The sequence below is a fragment of the Ischnura elegans genome, chromosome 3, assembly GCF_921293095.1.
Source record: "Ischnura elegans chromosome 3, ioIscEleg1.1, whole genome shotgun sequence".
NCBI lineage: Eukaryota > Metazoa > Arthropoda > Insecta > Odonata > Coenagrionidae > Ischnura > Ischnura elegans.
In genome coordinates, this window is record NC_060248.1 from 73,693,575 (window position 1) to 73,720,181 (window position 26,607).

Sequence of the window (26,607 nt, forward strand, 5' to 3'; positions counted from 1 at the left end):
AGAAAACACGAAAGATACCGCCCACCTCTCATGAATTGGTAGGTAAAGCATCATAGTTTTGGCTAATTTATTCGGTCGGAGAGAATTATCAACTGTAGGAAAAAATTGTTCTCTACAGCATTACTAAGGAGTAGCTGAGAAGAGGAAATACTCTCAGTATGAGCTTGTGTCGCCATCAACATCTTTGAGGACGGGCATATATCACCAATATTTAACACAAATAGCTCAAGAATTGGACGACGCGTCTAATACAATATAAGAACTAGATTTTTCAAAATAGGTATATCACATTAACAAAAAAAAAAATAAAAATGGAGAGTGAGCTCATTGCCATTGCTCCTTTGCAAACCTCGACTCGGTGTTTTTTTTTATTAATTTCATTGGGATATGTAAATGCCAACTTTTACTCTGAAATTAAAATTTAGGTTGGAAATATTTTATCTTGATTTATCAACAGGTAAATGATTGAATTTTATGAAATCAGTATTTGAAACATTATTCAGAGCCTTATTAAAAGTTTTCAAACTATACTTCGATTTGCAGAGTATTGAAGATGTTAGAAATCATTACACGTAGGAGGTTGGCCTGGCAGTTATTTCGTCACATGTTTATTTTGGGCACATTATTTCGATAATTAATTTTGTTTCTGTACATTAACGTCACCTTCATAAATGTTTTTTGAATATGCACAGTTATAATTTTTGCAGTTATTTTGTATTTTACAATATTATCGAAATATCCTATTGCATAGTTTTCTCTAAAGGTAATTCCGTCACAAATGGAATTGCCCTCATTTGGTTTTTGATTATTTAAAAATGGTGAACGACCGCCCTAAGTGGTGGCGGGTTAAGTCCTCGCATGTTAATTCGAAGGTCGCGGGTCCGAGTCCCACCTGGGTAGATTGGCTCTCTCCAAGGAATGGGTGTTTGTGATAGCCCTACATTGTTGCTCGTTGAATTACCTCACTGCGAAGGCCTTAAATGCGCTGTTTTCAGGGTGGTGAAGATAAATATTTTTTTACTGTTTGAAACTAATACGGTACGCGGACGCAATTTTTTTTATTTTCTATTTCATGAATACTTATATTTAATTTATATTTTAAGATATATATACTTAGCTATACATTTACTTTGAATTTCATTTTGATAGAAGTTCTTTGGTGAATATTACTTGCATTAATTTCCGTCTACGGAGGTATGAGAAAGTGACCCTTTCCCATCCCCCGTTCTGAGGCCGGTACCTACCTCCCCCGTCCAGCTCCACACACACACGGCCAGGGGAGGAAGGCTTACTTCCCTTGTGCGATCGCGGGGTCGTCGACCCATTGGCGTTGCCCCTTGCTGCTGCCGCCGCTCCCTCTCCGTTGATGGTGATGGAGCTGTGACGTCGCCTCCCGCGTTACACACCGCTGAATGGTTTAAGTACCCTTCTTCTTCTCCCTCTCAAGTTCTCCGCCCTCCGATGGCTGTGGGCTCCTCCCCGCCCATTCCTCCCTCTCCTTCCGTCTCTCTATCCCTCCTCCTCCTTCCGTATTCCTCCATTCTTCTCCGCCATTTTCTTTTCGGATGCACTTGTTAATCTCTCCTCCACGCCGACCTGCTGTGGACAAGCACGTAGCCAGAGGCTTGCCTCGGGGCTTTGGCTGTATTTGGTTTACCTAGCACGTGCATAGTTATCATTTCGCAAGCATCGGAAAAGAGTGCATTCATTACTAGTTATGTATTCCTTTTGCAAGAGGCTGAAAGTTTTATTGAATTTTATTTTATTTACCAAAGTTAAATTCATCGTTGGTTAGTAACAGACCTTATATTTATAAACAGTATGTTGAGAAATGAATTTTTTATCAGAGTATGGTAACCCCGGGGCTAGTGTCCTCTCCGGCAGATGAATCGCGGGTAGACGCCACAATGTAAAAAATGTCGGTGGGGAGCAAAAGATCCTAAAGTTGCCTTCCGCGAGGTTACATGCGTGGTGGTGGATAGTGTTTGCAGTTCCATCCTTCATTTTGCTCTTCATCTTGATGACTCATTATCAGCGCTCGTGTCTGCATTGAAGTAATTCGCGGCAATTATTGACCCGAGATTGTCTCATGACCGAGCAAGAAGTGGAGGGAATAAAATAGTTTACCCTACGTGTTTCTTTAGGGAAATTAAAACAGAAGTATGGAAAAACCAGCAATAAAAGTTCAGTAATCATATGCCAGTTTTCAATACGCTTGGAAATGTTTGCTTTGCAGTTGAAATCCTTGGTCGAATATGGAAGTTTCGAATTTTGGAAAATGCTATGCCAGTTTTTCGTTTCGTATATGCGAAGGAAAGCCGAAACTCATCTAGTTGAGTTTTATTTTAAGCCGAAATGCTTCGTGATAATAACCGAGATCTTAAAAAAATGATGATAAACGTGTGGAAAGAAGACATAATTCTCTCGAGAATAAGCTTAAAAGGGCTCCGCAATATACTATCTTCAGCCATTCGATTTGAAGGAAGGAAAACTAGCGAGTCAATTATTCATTTGACTTTTTTACTTTCCATTTGAAACACATACGTCACGTAGAGGATAGGTAAAACAGGGACTTTATTTTTGTATTAATCTAATTCTATTGTAGTCTGAGACTTAGTATATAATACTACGATGAACGCTCAACATTAATTTGTCATCAACGACTTCCGGTAAAAATTTTTGTATTCATAAAATATTTTGTAATAAATCTTTCGAACCCATCCCCAAATTAACAATTCCCGTGATTTTTTGTCCCAGCCGACTTATCCGTGATTTATTCCTGTGATGGGTGACATTTTTTACGCTATGTCATGAAAGGCTATAAGTCATGTATCGATTTAAAAAGGGAAATTTAATCTATCAGATTAATAAGAAATAATTAGCAAACTGCCACAAGTACACTTGCTTGGACTGGCCGATTACCTGTGATAATGATATTTTTTAAATCAATCTGTTTCGTATTCTTTCAAAACATAGGCTTTGATTATATTTTCGGTTATCATTGGAGAAAGTGGTTTTTCTGTCTACAAATCATCTAATCTTTTAAATCGCCATTTTACAATTATTTTTACCTTAATTGAGAAATTACGTGGACTACGTGGAATATCATTTTTTATTGGCTGAGTATTGGAGATAGTGTGTTATGTACTGCTTATCATTTTTTTCCTTATTAGACATCAGCTGATTTTTACTAAATATTTTAAATTAGCTGAATTGTTTTCTGTATTATTGCGATTGCATCACGGTGCATTGCATCTGAGCCTGTATCAGTCAATTTATTACTCTGCCGTAGTAACGGATAATTTAGTGGATGATTTATTACCGAATAGGAAGTAGATTAAGTCTTGCAAGCACCACAGCATGGCATGATGCAACTGTTAGGAACACAAAATTTAATTTCAAATCTTGTCGAAGTTCGAAGAGTTGAAGGATATTCATCCTGACTTCTGCAGAAACGTAATCACCATATTTCACCAATTCCAATGCCTGACTGCAGGGCGTTTGCATGACTCAATGCTTCTTTTGTGTCTCAGTATTTCGAATTTTATGCACACGTTCGCGTGCTTTCGATTGCTCGTTTTTGAAAATAAGTTTGCAAGTTTCTAGTATCCCCCACCCCTTTGTGGTTATAATCTTCCGATAATAAATTGCAGGAATCAAATCTAACTGAGTTATATGTCCTTCAAAGTATGGAATATGGAAGATAGCTTATAATCATTTGCCTGCATAACATCCTAGAATTTCTCTCACGCTTTAGGCTCAAAGAGCAAGGGGGAATCACAAACCCCACGGAGGTTATTGAGACTTTTATATTATGTCATCAAGGTAATGCTGTCCAAGAATAGCAAATTTGTAATTTATTGTATTCTGTACTCTGTAATACGACGCGGCATAGCAATAACGTTTTTCGCGCTTATGTCTTAGAACACGAAATACAGGCCAAATTTTTTCTTGAAGATAGGTCTCGCATATGTCTCCTCCGACCCCTTTTACCGGACCTCGTGCACTTAGCCTCTTTATTTATCCGCCAGTCGTGCCGCATTTATCCCCGCCTCTCTCCACCCGCGAAGCGACGAATTTATATTCCCTACCACAGATGTCTGTCTCCCTCTCGCTACACATCCGCGGAACCGACGAGGACGCTACCAGCCGGCGGAAGCCGAAAACCGTAGAGGTGCGACGCGAGGGAAGGTTGGCGAGAGTTGCCGGCGTTTAGTGGCGGCGATAACTCTCATCCCCGACTTCCAAACAACGACGACGGGCTTTTCCCATTCGGTCCAACGAGAAGGGAAAAAAGGAAAAAATAAGACATTCCTACGACACACGACTCGCGTTTATTGCTGGATGGGACACACTAGCGCCGCTGAAATTTGCCAAGGGGAACCGTCCTCGCTTGGCATTAGTATTGCGGCAGGGAAAGGTGCAAGCGGAGGCGATCGTGGAAGCGTTGTTTTACGTGTGACAGCGAGATTTTATTACAGCCGCATCATTTCACTCGTCTTTTTGGTTGAGTGTTCATATATATCCTTAGAGCTTCTTGTCCGCTCGCCAAAATTATTGTTGAGAAGTATTCCGACTGGATTCCGGATCGTGTGTGCCGTCTCGTGAGGAGAATATCTGGTCTTAGTTCTTCATCGGCGTTTTCACGTCCCTTCATTTATAATTTCAAATAGTTCTCGTGTCGTTTACGTTCATTCCCGTTGAATTGCCGCTATGCAGTTTGTGCCAAATAGTGAGTACATCTCGCCCGGATGGCATTCCTTTGGCATGGTCCGTGTTGCTTTTTCATAATCACGCCCTCTAATATTTGGGTAGTGTGTGAGCGTGTTTTTCTGGCAGGCAATGTGTGCATTAACTGTTGGTGTTATTCAGGGGTGCTGTTTGGTCTTATGTTTATCCTTAGTTCTTTTACGACTTTTGTTACATCACTTATATGTTAGCAGAGCAGTGAAAGCAGTGAAAAAGAATATGCAATACCTTTGATTTGGTTTGAATATGTTCCCCGCATTATTTATTGTCCTGATATACCATTTTAGTATTAGAAATTTTAAATAAAAGCGGCTAAGAACGAAACTTTCGCGATTTTATTCATAATATCATTTCAGTTGGAGAGTGCTCTAGCTGCAGTCAAACAAAAGCATAAAATGCAATTCCTACTCTGCTGGAGTTTTGCCTTGAACTCTGTTTCTATTATTTAACCTAACTCTCTGACGATGTTGTACCGTAGTTTCAATGGATGGATGTTGTGATGGATGGATGTGATGAATTTCACAGTGCTAAAACCTATGTGCATCTATCAATTTCATTTTAATGATAGTCCTTCCATAGCCCTTCTCCTGTTTAGCAAAACATTTGGTTTCATCTCAACTACGACTTATTCATAAGTGATTTAATATGTTTAATCGGTGCTATGTTTCATTGATTTAAACTCAAACCGGAACTTTGCTTTCATTTTTTCACCTGTTTTATAATCTTATGATAATTTTTGAGAGTTACATCGAAGGTTTTACTGAATAAGCTATCTTTAATTAAATTTAACTGAAATTAATAAATTGAATCGAAATATCCTCGGGAATACTTTACCAGCATTTATTCATGCACATTAAACATGTGAATGCAGATTGCCCAGATACGGGATGAGATGCATCCTTCCTTGACAAAAAGATTGCGTATTAAAGAACCTCCTCCATAAATAAAAATGAATCCTTCGAGACGAGACACCATGGCAGACAACAAAAAAAGGCAAGTCGAGCAAACGGGTCATTTCGCGTTCCGATCCAGGTCAACATAGTTGCATAACGTTTAAATGCTTTCATAATGTTTTTTTTCCCTCCTCGAGACGTTTTCAGTTATTCCTCCATTTTAGCGGTCATTGTCCCGTTATAGACCACTTTATTTATTTTTCACCTCCCTCCCTTCCCTGTCACTCATCTCTCTCCCGCTCCCCGCCTCTCTAGTCGCCGATTGCCCTGAAATATCCCCCACTGTGTGTGAAGAGGGAGAGAACCTACATCCGAGAGTGTGTGTATTCGTCCATCGCCAGATGGGAGATCGACTCCCTCCGTAACAGCCAAATGCTATCTTCATTTTCCGTTCTCACGACGCTGGTCGTTCCCCCGCGTAAGAACCCTGCTCGCGTTCACGCAACACCTCTATTGCAAACGTATAAAATCGTTTCAGGCTTGACTTGGTGTCAATACGATGTATCCATAATAAAATGGTAATTTCCAAAAAAAATAAATAAAATGGTAATTTCCGCACTTGAAAGTAAAACTCATCTACCCAGAGGCGCAGCTAGGCATTAAGTCTGGGGGGATTTAGGTGCAGCTAATACCGGGGTGTGTGGGGGTATGGAATACCCACCAAAATAAGCGGTAGGTGATAGATTAATAACTTGCCGAATTTTAAGAAATATGGTTCAAAATGGTGAGTTTTTACGGCTTGCTGAGAGATATTTCATTAATCCTTACACTATTCTATTAGTAATATCAATCCAGTTAAGTAAAATGGATTAAACTTAAAAATTTCTCTGAGCTCTGGGGGGGGGGGGGGAGGTTTCAACCTCCAAAACCCCCCCTCGCTGCGCCACTGCATCTACCGACTATGGTTTAAACATTCTATATCATTTTCAAGGATTGGCTCAAGGATTTTTCACGGAAAATTTTAGTTTTCATTTTAGTAATTTTCAAGGAGAAGGAAGTTTCAAGGAGAAGGAAGTTTCAAGGATATACATTAGATTGTGGAAATTAACATTTATAGTTTTTTATCTTGGGTACTTCATTTGCGTGTGTGATACACTGCTATTCTCAAGCTAGAAGTATAAGCCACTGGCGAATAGCACCTTAAGTGGAAAAAAAATTTCGCGTAAAGCTATATCTGCATTAAATTTACATTCTCTGTTCTGGAAACTTAAAAAAAAGGCGCGAATAACTTTGTTCCTTCTCTTTTTCGAAGATAAGTGAAGTATCAAAGTGAGAGCGATGGGAACGGTTTGATGTTTAAGTGTATGATTTATTTTTACGTATGTACCCCAATTGCACTATTCAACAAACTAAATACCCATTGCAATTTAAAGTCATATTCGAGTACAATACGTGAAGAGAAGCAATAACTACTGCTATTGAAAGGAAGTGTAAATACTAGTTTGTTTTAGAGTGGCCGCAGCGCTTATGATATGTGATATGGCTGAGTGGAAAACAACGAGTACGAAACCTTTCAATAAAGGCCTGGCTCTAAAGAAATTAGCAATAAATGAAAATTTGGTAGCTCTTACCGTGTTATTCCAGTGCCTTTACGTCATTGGAGATGTTCATAGAAAAAAGTTATGCGGATCTTAAATTTATATACAATTAGGATTGGGTTAGGTCTATTTTGATTTAGCATGAATTTTTTTAGCTCGCCTTGTCGTTAATTTCATCAGGTTTTAGTCCACGTCCACGTCTTTTAAAGTCTTGTGTCAAACTTCAACTATGAGTCATAGAAGACATTATATCGGGATGAAAAATAGAGTGGGTATAACAATGAGATGGTATGTGGAGATAGGCATCAAGGCAGCTGAGTAATTACTTTATTTTAATATAGTGTGCGGCATTATGCTGTTAGTTACCAGAGCGGTAATGGATGACTTCTCAATCATTCGGTGAATCAACTGGAAGGTTTGTTTCGATAGGTAAGGGCCGAGTTCAACCTGTTTAACGCCGAGGGCGTGCGAATATAAAATATGCATGGTAGGGGGTGTGGATCAGTTCCTTTACCCTGGACCACCTCCCACTTCGAGGATTTTCCGTTGGGGGTCGTCGAAGGCTTCACCCCTCATATGAACCCGAGAGCTTCTAGTCATAAGCCAAGCTTTCTTAATCCACCAAACCACAAGCTGGTGGTTTAAAAGTCTGTTCACACGAATGTAACCAACCTTACTTTATTTAATGCAACCAGAAATTTTACGCAAGCAATAGACAGTGGTAGACTTGGGATCCGCGTCCAGATTATAAAGACGTAAGAACGAAGGGGTACCACCAAAACCACTTGTAGCAAATTTAATCTCGTACTTTCCATCTTGAGAAAAAAACTAGCAACCATTCAACTTTCCTCAGATACCGAATAGTACGCGTTAATTTTTTTACAAAAGCCGAAGGCTGTAATACTAATTTTTCCTTAATCGTTTGTTTATACCTCTTGCTGAATGAAGACTAACATCTTTTAAGATTTTTCAGAATTCTTGATTGGCATGACGTGCTTCGACGCTAAGGCGAGTAAGTGACTCAAAAATTACTCCTGAACATCGAAACGCGTCTTGCCAAATAAAAAAGTCAGTGAAAATTTGCAATGTTTTTAATTATTTTTTTTAATTAAATAAATATTTTTTTGTCTTTCTTTTGCATGAGTGTTCACCAAGGGAAAGCCGAATCCATAGATTTCATGTTTTTACTAAATAATTATTATGAATGAATAAACCAGCCAAATCCAGCAAAGTGTGCCAGCGCGTGTGGACGAAACCAAATGCACGACGGAACAAAGGAGGTGGCGGTTGAGGGGTGGGAAGGGAAGGAGGAAATAGAGATGGCACGTTGGTGTTGTGCTTAGGAGGCCAAGAGGAGGAGGGTTTTTCTCTCGGGAATGACTCCAAGATGCTTATTTTTATTTTTGGCTCAACACCCCATCCCACTCCCCTTCGTCTCTCTCTCAGATGATCCTTCAGTTCCTGCCTCATTGTTTTTTAGTTTCTCGAAAAAAATCCCATGTATCGCTATCCAGGGGCGCGTGGATGATTTTTAATTATGCTCAACGTCTTATCGGATTTGTCGTTTATCTTCCAAACGATACTTGTGCATCATAAACTTGTCTCAGCCCACAAGCATTCCCTCGCTATGAAAAGCTTGGTTGAAATAACCTTTCACCTGAGTGAGAACCGATTTTTGGCATTGGAAGGCTTGTTTGGCGAATAGATGCCAGAAAGTAGTAGGTTACAAAGCTCTTCACTGTGGAATTTATCTCTGTGAGGTTGACTTAACGAAAGGAGTGCTGAATAACAGTGGGTAGAGGCATTAGCTTATTATGGAAGATTCTCAGATTCATGTCTCAGATGAAAACTTCGAACAAACCCTATTTAAAATCCTCGAAGTTCGTGGTATTCTCCCACCTTGAATTTGTGAATCTAATTTTTAATGATTTCCACGTGCCTTACTTCAACCAAGGCCGTGGTGAACTTTTTCCTCGGGATTCTAAACCAACCTTCGGGTTAATCAATGAGTGATTGATTGAGATTGACTTGCAGTTAATCTTTTCTTCCTCATACGAGTAGATAATTGAGGTGATCGTTGTCGTATTACGTATAAAACTGTTCAAATCCTCCCATTGAAGGCGTATATAGTATAATTTAAGTAGTCCTACTAGATTAACAGTGCTGACCAGTGTGAGTTTGTTAGCATTTTCCTATTGGATATATTTTTACGCATAATTTTTTGCCGTAGGGAACTTGAAAATAACAATATTAATACTTTGTAGCATGTAAAGTAATTATTTCATAATTAAGACAAAATAACTGATTTCATGTTTTCCTGTTAAAAAAATAAATACATTTGTGTGCTAATAGCGACTCGAGGTGACTCGATGACAAGTATTCTGTATTGTTCCTTGCATTTTTTGCACCCGTTGGAGGAGTTATTTGCGATCACAGCCCGTGCCCTTACCGAGTCTCATTCCTGTTGAAACAAAAGACAAAAGAGACTCTACTCTTTTCTCCCCACCTATAGCTTTTATGACGTCTGGTGTGTTTCAATTTTTTTTGGGACCGCTTTGCAGCTCCGAAGAAGGAAACTCCCGCTGCACACACTTTTTTTCAAAGCCTAACGATCGTTTTCCGCGTCTAATTTCTGTGTCTCCCGGTTTGAATGCGCGCGGGAAACTCACCTCGAGATACACCCATTCCTCACGTCAATTGTTTTGTTTCAAAGCCGCACTTTTGCTTCCGTTTCCTTTATTTTTCATTCTATACGCTCAGGTGGTGGGGGAATAGAAATGGATTTTTACGCTCCCCTGCCTTCAAACCATCATCTCGCTTTTTTTTACCTTTCCTCTGTGTCTTCCTCTCGCTACGAGAGACCAATGTTCTTCTCTTATCCTTGCGTCGGCCATGTGTTTCGCGAGGATTGGCGATCTTTTAAACTCTTGTGTTTAACCGTCCGCCCCTGATATCCGTCGACGTGGATAAGTGGGAATGAAAAAGTCCTCCACGGAGAAACCGCCTCCTTCTCGGTCTCCAAGTTTTTTTTTTTATACATTCCAGTTAATGACTTCTCTGCGAGTCTCGTGTTTCCGCTGCCGCCATTTTGTGACCCATCTTGAATGACAACGCCGCAAAATGGTGTGCCACGTGTGAGACTAAGCAAAAGAGCTCATTGATATAAAAAGGATCATTAGAATAAAACATTTATCGATATAAGTCAATGCATTCACAAGGTATGGAAGAAGTAAGAATAGATTACATATATATAAGGTATCGTATAGCTCCTCCATTTCTCAATTGAGAGAAAGATTGGGAAATTATGATGAATAATACCACTTACCGGAACTGATGAATAACAGGTGGTAAAATCATTAGGAAGTCTATAAAATTAAACTATTCTGTAGGTGTAATATCCGTGGTTGAATAATGCAATTATAGTGAGGGGTAGCGGAATAACTGTTATTTTCCCTAATTTTTATGCCTCATTGTTTTGAAATGAGTGGCACTTCGAACAAAATGAGTTAAAGTTAATTTTTAATTGTTGCTATCATCTGCAAATGTAACGGAAACGATGAATTAAGAGAGGTATATTGCTAAGCGAGTAGATATAAGGTATCGTATTTTCCCCGAACAAAAAGGACTTAACTGGTTAGTGGCATAGGCAAATTTAGGGAGGGTGGGGACGCCCCCCCCCCCCAGACGCCCCAAAAATAAACAAGATTTTTAATAGGTTATCATTACTTTCGTTTTAATTTGTATACTACGGAGCCTCAACCGTTTAATTTAATATTCATTACCTTCATATCAAAATAAAGAAAACATATATTCTACACCAGTAGCGTAACTATGTGGGAGGATGAGGGGATAGACCCCCCCCCCCACAAAGCCTCAGAGAAATAAAAAATATTTAAGACTAATGTCTAGATGCGATTTATAATAACTGCATCTGCCTAAAGTTAAATTTTAAGTTCCAAAATGATGTAAAATGAGTTACCAGTTATGTCATTTTTCAAAACATTTCCCAGATTTCCCAGTTGCCTGGGGGGGCTCGCCCCCCCCCAGGCCTCTCCATAACCCCCAAAACATATTCCTAGTTACGCATCTCTTCTGCAGTAATTGTTGTAATTTGTTTTTAATCTCAAACATGAGATGGCCTGTCAGACCCTTATGCCCACCCCAGAAAAAATCCTGGATATCTGCCACTGCTGGGAGGCGCGTTTCATATTCCCTTCATTACTTTCTTACCAACGGCTGGAGTCATAACACACTCCTCCACACGCCTATTGCGTCGCCTTGCGGGATACTATGTGGATAAAGATGCAATAAATGAAAATTTGGTAGCTCTCATCGTGTTATTCCAGTACCTTTGCGTTATTGGGGACATTCATAAAAAGGTTATGCGGATCTTAAATTTATACAAAATTAGGATTGGGTTAGGTCTATTTTGATATAGCGTGAATTTTTTTAGTTCACTGTGTCGATAATTTCAATTGACTATTAGTAGAAATAAGGACATTCTAACATTCACATGCACTAATTTCTCAGTTATTTTAGCGTGGAAGTAATTACACTCATATCACACGAACCCATTTAAATGCAATGGATCTTTGTGGGAATATAATGGACTATCCTCGTGAAATTTGACTTTTAAAACAGCTTATTCTTACTTTTAATGGTATTTGAGAGATGCGTACTTGATATACTTTCTGTATTTAACGCTATTTCTTCTATAAATGGTTAAGTGATATCATTTCAAATACGATGTATCCAACCTCATATCCGTTTACAGTCACAATGAACGGGGAAATCTTTTTACCTTGATGAATGCTCAAAGTGTCAAAAATACAAGAAGTGTCCGGTTTGGTCAACATTAAACACGTTCAGAAATTCACTGCTGTCTTTCATTATAATTCCACGAAGATAAGGTTTTTCCACCATTTGGGGGGAAAACCTGAAAAACCGTTGAAGGCTGGCTAAAAAGATACAGGAACTTCTCTTCGCACCGGAATAGTCTGCACGATAATGAGAGCTGACATAGGCAGGTCTCGCATTTATAAATAATGTAAGTTCCAGGGTGGCAGGCGGCCAACATGGATGCCCCAACTTGAATATTAATATGGGAAATGAAAAATATTAGCTTATGAAATACACACGAATGAATTTTATTGAAATCCTTATACCTCGCGATGTTTTAATATTTTGAATCAAATGCAAATGAAAGCTTAAATTAAGAAATAAAACAAGAAACACAAATTTCGTTTTTAGTCTATCAGACCCATCCCGTGATCGGTATGGAATGATAATGGAAGACAGTTGTAAATTTTCGCTCAGTTTGAATTTTGGCCGACCAGATTTCGACACTTTTTACCTTAATAAGGACTAAAAAGTGTCGAACTAAAAAGTCCTTATTAAGGTAAAAAGTGTCGAATCCGGTTTGGTCAGCATTAAACACGTGCGGAAATTTATTACTGTCTTTCAATATCATCTCATGGATACAAGGTATTTTCACCTAGTTTCGCCGAGTACTCTTCTTACATACCTACCATCACGTGATCTCGCATCTTAATGTCATTTCAATCTTAGAGGCATGTGCAAAAGCTGAAAATTGCTATTTTTTATGTTGATTATGTGGAACGAATCTACATATGACAGGGCTGGAGAACTTTCAGTGAAAAAAAATACTTTACTAAGAGCCCTAGGACAAGGAATGAACCGGGGAACCTCGACTACACGCTCACACCGATGAGTATTTACCTTTGTGACTTTGGCATGCAGGACTGTCTTATACGGGGAAAATTCACTTAAATGAAACCTTAGTGTCCAAATGTATGACATATTTACAGGCTGAGATTTTCATAAATTATTGTGTGATTGCTGGAAAGAATGTGTGGCTGTAATAGCAAAAATAGTAAGTACTGAATTACAGGGTGACTGTGCGGTCAATTCTAATGTGTTAAGTCATATACATATTTTTATGCTCGATGAAATTTTCCTGTATATTCCCACAGTAATTCACGATTTTTTATTGTTATTTGCTATTATGGCTATACCTTAAAGGTTAATATTCCGTTTCCATTTCATATTTATTTTTAAACGAGTTTTCCATTTAATTATTTAAGGCGCATTCTTAAATTGTATGAGGAGGTTAAATGGAACGCATACCCCATTATGCAAATGCAAAAGTTTACGAAACTGTGATCATCTCTATGTAATCGCAAGCAAGAGTAGGTATGCGTTTAATTTAGATCGCTCTATCACTGGGGCATGCCTTAAGTTTTCCTGATGATTGAATTTTGTAAAGGATGCACCTTCTGAGCTAATGAAAAAAAAACTTTGCACTTTTCCACCATTTTATTTTCACGTTACTACTAGTTACGACGCAGCGGCATCATCTTCAGGTACAAAGGGTTCAAGAACAGAATTCTTCTTGAACCTTTCTAGTGTAGTAGTACTGTGAAAATAAATTGGTAGAAAAGTACAAAGTTTTTAGATTCATTTGCTCAAAATGAACCTCCACAAAGTTGAGCCTGAGACGATAGAGATGATGTACGTTCTATTTAACGTAAAGTTTTCGCTAAATGTATCACTTGCATGGTATCTTATATTATTATTATTATTATGCCGAGGAAAGTTCATTTTGAGCGCTTAGGCAATGGTCAAAACAAGTTTTCGGCTTCTCTCTTGTTTTGATTTTAATTGAGGTTATTGGTCTGTTGAAATGATGGAGTGTGATGACTGCGTGAGGTCGATCATTCCCAGCTCCGAAATTGTACATATGTTTGCCTGGCGGCGCGAAAGGCGAAATGGAAAATCTTTCCGGAAATGGCTCGCAAAGAGAGTCGATTATCTTAAACACAGCGGCCGGAGCAAGGCAGCGGGTTGCTCTCCGGCATTTCCTTGCCCAAAAGCAGAACGAACGAGTTTCCTGTTTGCCAATGGCGCACATAAAATGGACGCAATGATGCTAAATTGCTCTCCGCTATTGGCCAAGTCGTCGTAAACTTCTCGCTAGGTGTGATCGCGGCAGCAGAGCTATAAATGATGATTGGCAACGTCGAAACGAAGCCTTTATTCAAGAGTTGCTAGGGTTACGTTACTTCGCTTGGGATTTTTTTTCCCGGAGTGAGAAAATATTTCACTTCGATCTCAGAAGATATATTTTGTCAGTTCTAAATTATTTATTTGATAGCCTTCCAATTTCAAATAAACTGGTTTACTAGTAATTTTTAATTTATCGCTCTATTATAGTGGAAAATTCGGCCTATCAATTGTTTGGGATTTGGAACAATTTGGAATGTAATTTTGGAGATTTTTGATTATCTAATACGTGCAGTTAAAGAGTTTGATTTTGGTGATAATTCATAAAATTGCTGGTGTTTAAGTACAGTTATTTGACTGCTCATTCAAAAGTTTCAAAAGTGAGGGCCATTAATGATATTTGGTGTGCGCAAAAATTCGAAAATTGAGGCTTCCAAATTATTTTACAATCAAATTAAAGCTATGACCGTTACTGAATGATTGGGATAACTTTTCAAAAGATAGGCTGTGCTTTTCTCCCGGGATATCATAATGAACGATATAATTTCATCCATTTGAAGTGTAAATGTGACAAAATCGTGGGGATAATTACTGCCCTTCCTGTTTGCTATGACCACGTGACGTCGGCATTTACTTCTTTGACCCTCTAATACTCGTGTTAATTGGAATCCATGGTACTTTTAATAAAAGTTTTCTGCACTTAAATAGTATTACGGTATTTATGAAGAAGAATGTTATCGATAAGTCGAGATTTATTCTGTTTTGCTTCTTAATGAAGGATCAGGTAGCTGTTGAAGAAATTGCTTCTGCTTGCTGTGTTAAAGAAGTAATAATTATATTGTTACCATATAATAGAAATAGTGATATTTATGTCAGTCATTCATGGCTGAAATATTCATGGCTTTTTGAAAAATATTTTATTTCATATAAAATTTTCAGGACTATGTATTAATTATATTTACCGTCTTGAAAGAATTATTGAGGTTTCTGAGATTTATCAGTCAATTTAAATTTTTTGTAACAATTTCAAACTGCATATTATGTTACCTCTACTACCTTTGTAATTAAGGTCTTCATACTAGTTTCCGCCATATTTAATTTTTTTGTGCACTTGTGCTCATTAATGCCACCATAATGCTCCTAAATGAGGATTCTTATTGTTTCTGCCAATCGCAATTGTTCTGAACAAAGCAATTTAAGTGAAAGTATCTGACCAGACGATCAGTTATCAGTTTTCCTTGTTCAAATTATGACACGCTACATACCTAAATGAGGGTATTAAAAACTATTGTTAACTCACCTCAGGGGTAATCCTGTACACCAACTTTGTTTTTAAGGGCAGCATGTAGATAAGTTAGTCAAAGTTCATTTCTCTTCCTAAATAGCTTCTCAGATGTTATTTTAACACCATTTTTGGAGCTGCTTTGCCATTAGTTATTCATATTGGATCTATTGTTAGTTTTTTCTGCATAGATTGTGGTTCACCTCTAAATTAATGGTGCGAATGTAGTGCGTGCATAAAAAAGTAATTTATTCTTCAAATTCTGCAATTTTTACTTGGATCACTATTAATATGACTGAAGATGTAAACATTTGGATAGTTTAATTTTTATTTTTTTAATGTATACTTTAAATTGTGTTGGCGTTTACGGTAGCAATGTATACTTCGAGAAATAATAATATTAACCCCTCAGATAGGAAGAGAAATGAATAAAATTAACGTTTCAATTCACGCCTATTTCATGGAATAACTTAATTATTTTTCCAAAATTGATTAATAAGTTATCATTTCCATGGAACAATGGCCAAAAGGAAAGTCTCTAAGTTATAAGCGAAACGATTTTAAAATAGCTAACAAATAAGTGTATACGTTTGTGGATCCTTTGTGATGAAAGCGCTGGATAGTTTTACATTGAATCTTACTGAAAATCTTCAAGTTAATTTTCCCCCTATGTAATAATAGATATTAATTTTTGCTAGTAAGACCTCCGATCATCGTGCTAGTTAGGTATCAGCATTAATATTATATTGCGGCGAGAAAAAGGTACACGAATCTGAAATGGTATTATTTCTTCGTCCTTGTCACTAACAATCGAACCCAATCTCTTTGTGGGTGCGGGGAATAATTGAGGACAGTTTCCAAGGGCTCTTGGGTTTGAAGTGGTTGGTTGCTTTGTCGGACATTATTGGTGCTTAAGGAGGGCGCTCACGGGAAGGGGGAGTGGTCTTTCTAATGGAAGGATGAGGAGAAACAGAGGGACCGCAAGGGACAGCGATGGCCAAACGAGCCGTAAACTTCTCTTCGGCTTTGCCGCGCACCCTTTCCTTCCACCTACCCTCTACTGCCTTCCTCTTCACCCGTTTATCACTACGGCTCATTCTGCCTCAACCTACTTTGGTCCTCTGAAAAGTAAAAACCTTCTTCGACGCACCTCTGCCGCTCTTTTTTCTCCCTCTCCTTTGACTGCCACCCTAGGCCTCCGTCATTCATGCCTTCCCTCCATTTTGCGCGGCATTTTTGCGCGCCAAATCTCTTCCCCGAGTCTCAACCCAAGTGAACGCTGCCTTTCCGTTGCAAGCGAGACAATGTTTTCGTGATTTTTTTTGTTTTGTGACGCACACCTCATGCCTTTAGTTCTTTCTCAACTTCCACCGATACGGCAGCTAGCTTGACTATGAACTAGCTTGTTTTTATTGGATTGATCTTTTCTTTTCGAGGACATGACTTGTAACGCGGAATAATGGGACCAATTGCGTATCTTTGTAATACAAAATTACAGAATTCCCGTTGGAGAATACCATTGTAAAAACCGTAACGGATAGTCGTTACTAATTACTAGATATTTATTGAATTATTTTATGGCAGAATTTAAATATATTTGTAAGTAAGTCCAACTTTTCACAGTATAAATGACATAAATTATATGCAACGCATGAACACTACTCAAAACTATTTTCAGCCCGTGTAATCATGTTTACTTGAGAGTAATCTTCCGGTCATTTATCCATAGTGTCCACTTTTTATAAAGATGACAGTGAGGTCCAAAATTAAACTACTTTAATGCTACTAGCCCTTGAGAAAGTTGTAAAAAATATTGGCGAGAAATACGCGAAAAAAATGTCATGAGTTATGAAATGGTCGATTGATTTTCGTTATTTTTTGTTGAAAAGTATGATCCCAATCAGCACATATTGGTATGACCTCCTCATTGGTTGGTTATTGAACCAGTGTGATGTCCCTAACCCGTGCGAAAATTAGCACTTGCATTATCGCCATGTCTTCAATTACCTCCAAGTTAAGGATTCCCAACATATTGTCCTCAATCATAGGCGGATCCAGGGGGGGGGGCACGGGGGCACGTGCCCCCCCAAGACCCTAAAAAATATGCTAGATTTTTAATACGGTCCCATTATCATTTCGTTCGTTTTGTATGACGAGGTATCCTTGTGCCCCCCCCTGAACAAAATCCTGGATACGGCCTTGCTTGTGCCCCTCCCAGAAAGAAATCCTGGATCCGCCCCTGTCCTCAATCATATACTAGTAATTGAATTATGCCTTTCACTGTCATTCGAAGATGTCAATGTAATTCCTTCAAATTAAATTCGCTGTTAAAATTACTTCTTGAACGCAGTCATCATATCCATTGAACGAGTTTCTACGCTTGCTGTATTTTATGTGCTGTATTATAGCTTGGAGAAACAAATATGGCGGATTTTATTTGCACTAGGTGATTAGGTCAACATCGATAAGTTTTCAATGGTTTGTCAAGGTAATATTAACATATTGATTATATAATATTGTAATATTATAATTTAATAAGTAATAATGTAACAATTATATATTAATATCATATTGTTATATTATATCAATGCGAGAATAATTCGTCAATATTTTGTTGATTCATTCATTAAAGGAAATAGGAAATCAGCTTTGCATACTTCTGCTACCTTCGCATGGCTGCTTTTATATTCCGATTAACATCTATTGCAGAAACCGGCCTTGCGAATGGTATTTATATTCGCTAGTACGATCATGTAACGAAATTTTTTTCTCTTAATCTACTGTGCTTGCTCTTTCGCTAAAGTTCATATTCATATGTTTAGCGTGAATAACCCTTCCACCCGCACCTATTCCATGTATAAATTTCCTCAAGTATTAATGCATTCACTTCCGATGGAATGGATTTCATCATAAGTACAATCACGGATTAATATTATGTATTCAGTGGTTTTTGTCCATATACTTATTATTGAAATGTACAAAACCTATATTTTTCAAACTTACTTAGCTGTACCGTGTAACAAAAAAGTAGAAAAACCTTCTACAGGATATGACCACTCGTCGAAATCCATATAACCAAAGCCTAAGGTGGTAGTTATTATTTGAGGAAGATATGTGCGTACTTCCCGTATAAGCAATATGCATTTTACTGTGTTCGCTGTTTTCCGATGCGAATAATTTATTGAGTCCGTTACACTTCAGTTTGCAGTAATAATTTGCACCTCAGCAATATCTGGGCCGGGGGATAGGGACCGCACATTACACAGCATTAGCTTACATTGACTAAGGTAATAAATATCGTGCTTTAAATTATATATTGAAAGTGGCAAAGTGAATAATGTCGTGTGATCCTTATGCGTAAATTCTGTAGAACGATGCCTGACGCCAATATTAGTTTTCCAATCCGAAACGACGACAGCGAATAACGATAATTAAGGGTTGTAGATGAATTTGACAAGCATTTCGCAGGATTGCACTCTTTCAGAGAGAAAATTATTTTTAGAGTAGAATTCAGAAAAGCTAAAACATAACAGCGTTCTACGCATTATTTACCTGCACCTGAGCGTACACATTCTCATGAACCCCGTCCATAAGTGTGTATCGTGGGTAATTTGTTTCCAATGCGATGCATAAACGGCTTTCTTTATTTTGTTTTAAAGCTTGAAAGGAAAACATTAAAGCATACAATTGTTTCACTGGAACGTAATTTTGCATAAAAATATGGAAAAAATAGATGATCTTTATGCGTTCAATGATTTCCGGCTCAATTTTTTGGAAGTTGAAGTTTAAAATGACAAAGCGACTCCGTTTTCTTCCACAGATTTATTTTTTAGTACAACATGTTTCAAACTCAAGAGGTCATTTTCAAGTACCATTTTCAAAGTTTTTGAAAATGACATCTTGAGGTTGAAGCACGTTGTACCAAAAAAAGAAACAAATCCGCGGAAGAAAACGACGTCGTTTTGTCATTTGAGATTATCTTAAAATTAAATATCTCTTTGGAGCTACCCATGCCACTTTGCCGCAACCGAAGGGGGCTTCCAATTGGCCGTAGATTTTCATTCCCAGATGATGTACGTCGTTGTAGGGGAGTATAATAACTTCGCATTTATTTTCATTTGGTCTTATTGGAGTAAACTGGTGGATCGCAATCCAATATTCATTCATGGATGTGTGATTATCAATTTACAATCGACATTGTATCGGGTGGCAGTAATTGGCTGAAGACAAGCGAAAACAAATTATTAAAAGGCTTTGCTATTCGGTGATAGTTTCTGTTGAGCAATCCGTCGAACTGGCTTGGCGCAGCTAGCGATAAGTGTGAATGACTTTGCCGGCCTCGGTGGTGGCGGGGAAAGTCTTCGCCTGCCAGCCCGAAGGTCGTGGGTTCGAGCCCCGCCTGGATAAGTTACCTCTATCCAAGGCGTTGGTGTTAGTGGTCTTTGTTGTTAGTTGTTGAAATCCAAAGCACTGCATGAAACAAGTGAGTTTGTACGCAGTCAAGCGAACGGCTGCGAATTTATGTACGCAAAGGTCGAAGTCCGCCATGAATAAATATTTGGCTTTACCGGGATTTGGGTCTGGATATCCCGATTGCCGATCAGGTGTGCTAGCCAATTACACTATTAAGCCATCTTTCCAGGAACTTCAGGATGGGTTTTACCGAACAAGGTGCCAGGCCAAATAAATTTCATATCTTAGCTTGAGGATGCGGTGGGGATCAACCCAACACTCAAAGATGTAGCGAGAAAACCGGGGTTACGTACGGGGTTACGTTACGTCTAAAACCCTTATAGGAGAGCTCTCTCCTAGACTCGAGAGAAGAATTCTCCTTATGAACAGAAGTCAATTGCGAACGGTAGTAGGCCTGCTTACGGGCCACTATCATGTAATGAGACATATGCACCTGCTGGGGGTAACAGACTCAGATAGGTGTAGATGGTGTGCGACGGGAGAGGAAATAACCACCCATCTTATATGCGAGTACCCCGCAATCATGAGGACTCGATATAGACACCTGGGCTCACCTTTTATAGAGCCCAAGGAGGTAAGAGATCTTCCCATTGGGGACCTCTTGTCCTTCGCTAAGGACATAGTCCTCTGTGGGTGATCAGTTGTCGGTGGTTAGCACAATGGACCTACAGATCTAAGTGTCCCGGGAGTTGATCCGCCTCCGCATCATCTAATCTAATCTTGAGAATGAATGAAACCATATTTTTCGTAGGCATGGGACTGACGTGACCATGAAGACTTAAGTGTAGTTTATTTTGAGTGTCATTTACCGCGCATCTCTTGTAGTATTCACATCTCCTCCATCTGCCTCCGTGCCGAGGCATTTCTCCATCCCATAGTCTTGCCACGCCTTATTAGAAGCCACCCATGTCGTCCCCCCTGAGAGCGGTGTGTTTTGCGACCACATTTAAGGACAAATAAACCTCCTCACCTCCTCCCTTTTTCTCCAATCCTCCCGCTCTCTCATTTTCCCTCATTTGCTGACCTTGGGAGTCAGGTCGGCCAAGATATCACTACAGTCGTCCCAACAAACTCAACCACTGCTCTGCTCGCCCGTCCTCCACCCCCAAACCCACCCACCTCCTCCTCTCCTGGAAGTCTTAATTTTAAGAGAGCTAAATTTTCAAAGTAGGTTTTCATCGCTATCTGCCGAGAGAAACTTTGTCTCTTGGCATGAAAACATGAACCCAATGGTGCTGCATAGAGGAGGCCCAATTCCATCCCATACAAGGTTGATTTCCGTTGCCACTTCGATCGCTTTTTAATCGTTTTTCAAAAATGTCCGCGGCGCGGCGATAAGTTCAATGTGATCCACTTTTTTTCCAATATTTTGCATCGTAATTTTTGTAATTGCGAGAAGTAGCATTGGAAACTTATGAATTTGATAGATCATGAGGTGTATAAAGTTTGATTAACATATTTAGTCATAACTTATTTACCCGTGAAACTCGGATCGATTTGTCTGTCAGCGACGCTAGGGGCAACTTTTGTAAACCCATTTAAATGAGCTGTGGGGGACAACACGTTTAGAGGCCGAATTGGGCATCCTCTTTTGTAATATTCATGCATGAAACTATGGACTTGCATGAAACTATGGTTCTTTTGGCAATAGAAACGATAAATTTAGAGAAATATTTTGCCGTGCACATTTAATCGGAATTCTGTATTTCCGATTTTCTTACTAACTTTCACTCAAAATTTACCTGCACGCTACATTCCTGGATTGAAGATAAATGCTAGGTCAAAAGTCAAACGCAGAATTTGATAAAAGGAAAGATCATTTTTTTGTGTTTGTTAACTTCTTTTTTGTGGGAAATGGAATTAAAGTGCCCTTGTCAAAAAATACAATATTATTTGATTTCAAGGGCTAGAGCAAATTTGAAAACTTCGATACAATCTTATCACACGATGTCCAGTATATTTTAACTTTTGTTCCATGCGTGGAATATATTTAATCCGTAGGTTTTTCTGATTGAATCCAATAGTTTACATGAATTTACATTTTCAATATTGTACTTATCCTGTAAAGCTTCTCCTCTGAGTTTCACAAGTGCTCACACTGGTTGAAGTGGCCGTGAAAATATTTTATGGGCTTAGTAATAGGTACATCCAACGAAGCGGAAACGTTTTGATGTGTGAAGAAAAATATGGAATAACTGCGGGGTTGTGAAACTATAGCGTTAATAGATAGCCGAAAAAAGGCCAAAACATTTTTTATGCTATTGAACATGTGAAATGTTGTTGTAGCAAATGGAAACATACATCTTATCGAAAAGTTACTCTATCACAGCTGCAGTCAGTTCACACATCTGGGGTTATTAATGTAGAGCCTCCTTACTTTGATATATTCAACTTATTTGGCTCAAAGTGATTAGATACGTCGCCCTCGTAAATAAGAATGGTTGGGGAAATAATTTCTCATCATTACATAAAATTATTTGCAAAGTCATCCAACGGTTAAATTGTAAAAAGTGATACCTGATGCTCGATTTCCGTTTTTTATATGCTTCATAGTTATTTTAAGATGTTAATTTAATTGCATGTCTTCTTACAAAAAGCAACGCTTGAGCAGTCTCATTAGTTTTCTTGATAAGTTGTGTGTGGTGTGTGTAGTATTACGCAATGCCAAGCAAATCCGCTTACATTACCATAGTTATTAAATTTATGTTTTATTCACATATTTTCTTCTCTTTGCGCAGATGAATCTATCATTGGCATTTCCTTGAAACCTTTGCCTCGGAAGAAGAGTAGAACGCCGAAAGTGAAACTTCCAGAAACCAACGATCACAAAGGATGTAGGCGATTTCTGGCAAAGGGTAAGTAAGTAATCGTTATCGCCATTCAGTCTCCTCGAAATGATGCCGTTTTTTCTAGAATATATAGCATGAATTCCACATCTCAATCATGAGGTTTGGTAATTGTCCCTTTAATAAAATTATTTAATCCCAATGAAAGTTAGAATGGGAGACATACCAATTGGAATAACTGTTCAAATGAGAACATGAGTGTTTAGATTGACAAAAACTATGATTTCGTCGCTTAACTGCATGCCATTTTCTGATAGATGTGATGAAATTAGGGGTGCACATTTTCTTAACTGTAGAAATTAGAGAAAACCTGAAAAAAAGAGGCATTTGATGGAAGAAACTAGCCTACTAAACACTGAGTTTGCTATCAAGCTCTCAGCGTTCTCCCAAATATTTTTAACTTTTTCTTTCGTGCGATACTCTTTCAATCCGTGACCGCAACACGCATAAACATTATTCAATGCCTCACTGGATGACCGCTACTTTGTTTAGAAGTTGCTAGTCTTTCGGGTATCCTGCCATATTTTTCTGTTTCCAACCACATAACCATTGATGCATCCTGTAGGAAAACTGAAGACGTAAGTGGCATTGAGAAATATGAAGCTGTCAGTCATCCTGTGAAACAAGGCCATTTTAGTGATGCAACCCTAACGTGAGCAGTTAAAGTACCCCTTTTTGGACGTGATTTATTGTGATTTTAGTCTCACCTAAGAAAATGTACTCACCTCTACCCTCATTAAAAAACAATAAAAACACACCTATCTCGGACAATTTTGTTTCAGCATTAGGCGTTAAAAAAATTCAAACAAGAAAATAGTCACGTTTACCTGTATGCAAAGGAATTAATTTATTGAGAGAACATGGTAGGTATGATTAAATTTCCTCACAATCGTGCTTTGAGTTTAATAAGTAATATTAATGTATATTTTATTTAATGTGACATTTACTTGGTTCATATCATCTTTTGGATTGCTATGGAAAACGATAACCGATCAATAACATTTTAACCAACATATTTAATATTTGTGTTTTTATCGTTAACAACACAATTAGGTGCATGGTTGAGGAAACCAGTTTTGAAAATAAGTAATGAGAGAACTCTTTTATAATAGTTGATAGTATATGCCATAGTATATAGTATTGTAGTATTTATACTATATTCGTAGAGTTATAAGTTAACATGGAGCGATAAATTAATTTTTTAAAGAATATTTCTAATGAAATGTACCTGGAGAAGGAAAAAAGGTAAGAAAGGAAACAATGCAGATGATGGTATAGCTTATGTGCATTTTCATAAACTTTTAGGGCGAAATGGATGCAAAGAATGAAAAGCGTATGTAAATCAATGGTGGATACATAGGGGGGGCACAGGGGACGCGCGCCCCCCTCATGCGGGGCTGCCCACATTGTCGAACCTGGCAGAACCACTATTGTAACTTTTTTTTATATCATAAGATAGAATTGTCTTGTATATGCGTATTATCAGTTTAAATAAAACTATTTTAACATTGCATGTAACTTAATTATTTTTCATTACGATATAATTACCAGTGGCGAATACAGATAGGGGGCACGCACCCTCCATTTGCGGGGCCACCCGTATTGCCAAACATAGAAGAACCACATTTGTAACTTTTTTATACTATAAGATAGTATTGTCTCGAATATGTGTATAGTCACTTTAATTAAAAATTTCTGAAGCTCTGCATGTGATTTGATTATTATAAGGATAGGTAGCTCAAATTATGTTTTGCGCCCCCCCCCCCCCCTTGAGTTTTTTCTGTATCCGTTACTGTTATACATACAATGGATGCTATGTCTACTTTACCATAATCATCTGTAGAGTACATGGGGGCAGCAATATATACTATCTAGCTTATAATATGTTCTGTGAGGAATCCTTTGGCGTTACTTCCCTAATTGGTGCTAAATGGGATTGCATAAACCATATTCTCTGCCTAGAGCCTAGAGGGTTATTGAAGAGTATGTGCAAACATATTTCATCCATATTCGTATTGATGTCTTCAGTGTAAAAATCTAGGGTTACTGCCATAATTAATTGATGCCGTTTACATTAATGGTTTCTTTCAGGTTTACATTAGGCTTTAGTCAATCTAGATGCATGATTTGAAAATCAGCGCAGTTTATGTTAATTTAAGAGAGCTAGGTATTTCTAGCGTTCAGATTTTACTCGTGCAAGACCAAGTTATTCGTGGAATAATATTTTTTTAAGAATAATATTAGGCTTGCAGTTGAAGGTAACCATTGTACCCGTGGTATTGTGAAAATTCATTATTGTTCCAGTAAAACAAGGCAGAATTTGTCCACAGGTTAATTTCGTGTATTCTCAATACGTGTGTGTTGCGGTCCTCTTAAGGAGTAGATGATTATCTAGTGGCTAAAAAGATTGTTCGCGGATTGAATTATTTTAAGCATGCGATATTTTTCATCTAAATCATGATTTTTAAGTAAGAAATAAGTAGCACTTTTAAATTGATTAATATCTGAAATAAAAACATTTGAACAATATCTACCGCATCATGTTATCTTGCTATCTATCATACTGATATATTACTGACATACTGATATAATACTGACATAATACCAACCAATCGGTTGGTCGATCTACATGATCAATCCTATACTGGCGTATGTTTAGCGCGACCAATAAACTTATATGTACTTTCTTGGGGGTATATCATGTGTAGATGGTAGGTATCTGGTTGGTATGTCTTACACACTCTTTTTTACTCAAAAACTGATATTTTGAGCCGTGAATAGTCCCTTTCTCTTGTTTGTATTTAAAATAGATATAAAAGTTCTATTTTTTTGTTTTAGCTTAAATATAGTGGAAAAGTGCCGAAAGTTTGGCCCAGTCAAATATTTTTATATATTTTTACGGGATATTACAATTTGAGTTTTCGTTTACGTGATTTTGCGTTAGCAATGTATTATATTAATTTCAATATCAATCATCAACTCCTAAGTGTAATCCTCTGGTAATATACAATTTTTATACATTCTTATTTATGCTTCTGTCGAAAGGTGCCATGAAATGATCACGATTAATTACTTACTTTTAATCAATAGATTTGTCCTGTAATTTTTTTCTCAGTTATTGGCGACTTCAGTTAAATACCTACTCTACTAATACCACTTATAATATGTTGCGTTATCTTATACTTATTTTGCTACATGGCGCACAACTACTTTGTAATGTTTGTTTCAATATGGACATTTTTAAAAAGATATTCCTTAAGTTGAGGCTGGAATTGGACGTGATAGTAGGGAACTCAGTTACTGGAAATTTCGTAAAATTAAAGTAAATTCTGTTGAGTAATATTTCAAATTCAACCATAGTATGAACAATCTTTAACACTAAGATATCCCTTACCCTGAAATTAATTCTATCGTTGAGATTGTGTAAGATCATTGCTTTATGAGTAAAGGAGTCCCCATTAATTATGGTATCCCTACTGCCCATTGAGTTTTTAAAAACAAATTGTCCCTAGACCTTGTGATTACAGCGCTTCTAATGATCTTCGAATTTTTCCTTCAGTTTGCGAGGTACTGCGAGGAGCAACGCAGGATTACGAGACATCTAGCGACGGTTACCTGGACTGTAAGTGTTGCTATGAATTTCTTGCTCGCCTCTTGTAGTTCAAGGTCTCGCCGCTTAGCGCATGCCGCCAATGCTAACGTCAACTGACTTGAAACAGAGACCTCTTGCGTGGCCCTTCTTA

General features: G+C 38.0%; 1 protein-coding gene across 1 annotated transcript in view; it reads left to right on the plus strand.

Annotated features, from left to right (window-relative positions):
- The first annotated feature begins 4,419 nt into the window (after nt 1-4,419).
- The window catches only part of LOC124156015 (Kv channel-interacting protein 4-like), a 540,581-nt gene continuing 518,393 nt past the window's right edge, over nt 4,420-26,607 (plus strand). The window contains exons 1-3 of the mRNA XM_046530296.1: nt 4,420-4,732; nt 22,757-22,873; nt 26,424-26,486. Coding sequence (XP_046386252.1) covers nt 4,714-4,732; nt 22,757-22,873; nt 26,424-26,486 — 199 coding nt within the window. The 5' untranslated portion in view covers nt 4,420-4,713. The remainder of the gene's footprint in view (nt 4,733-22,756; nt 22,874-26,423; nt 26,487-26,607) is intronic.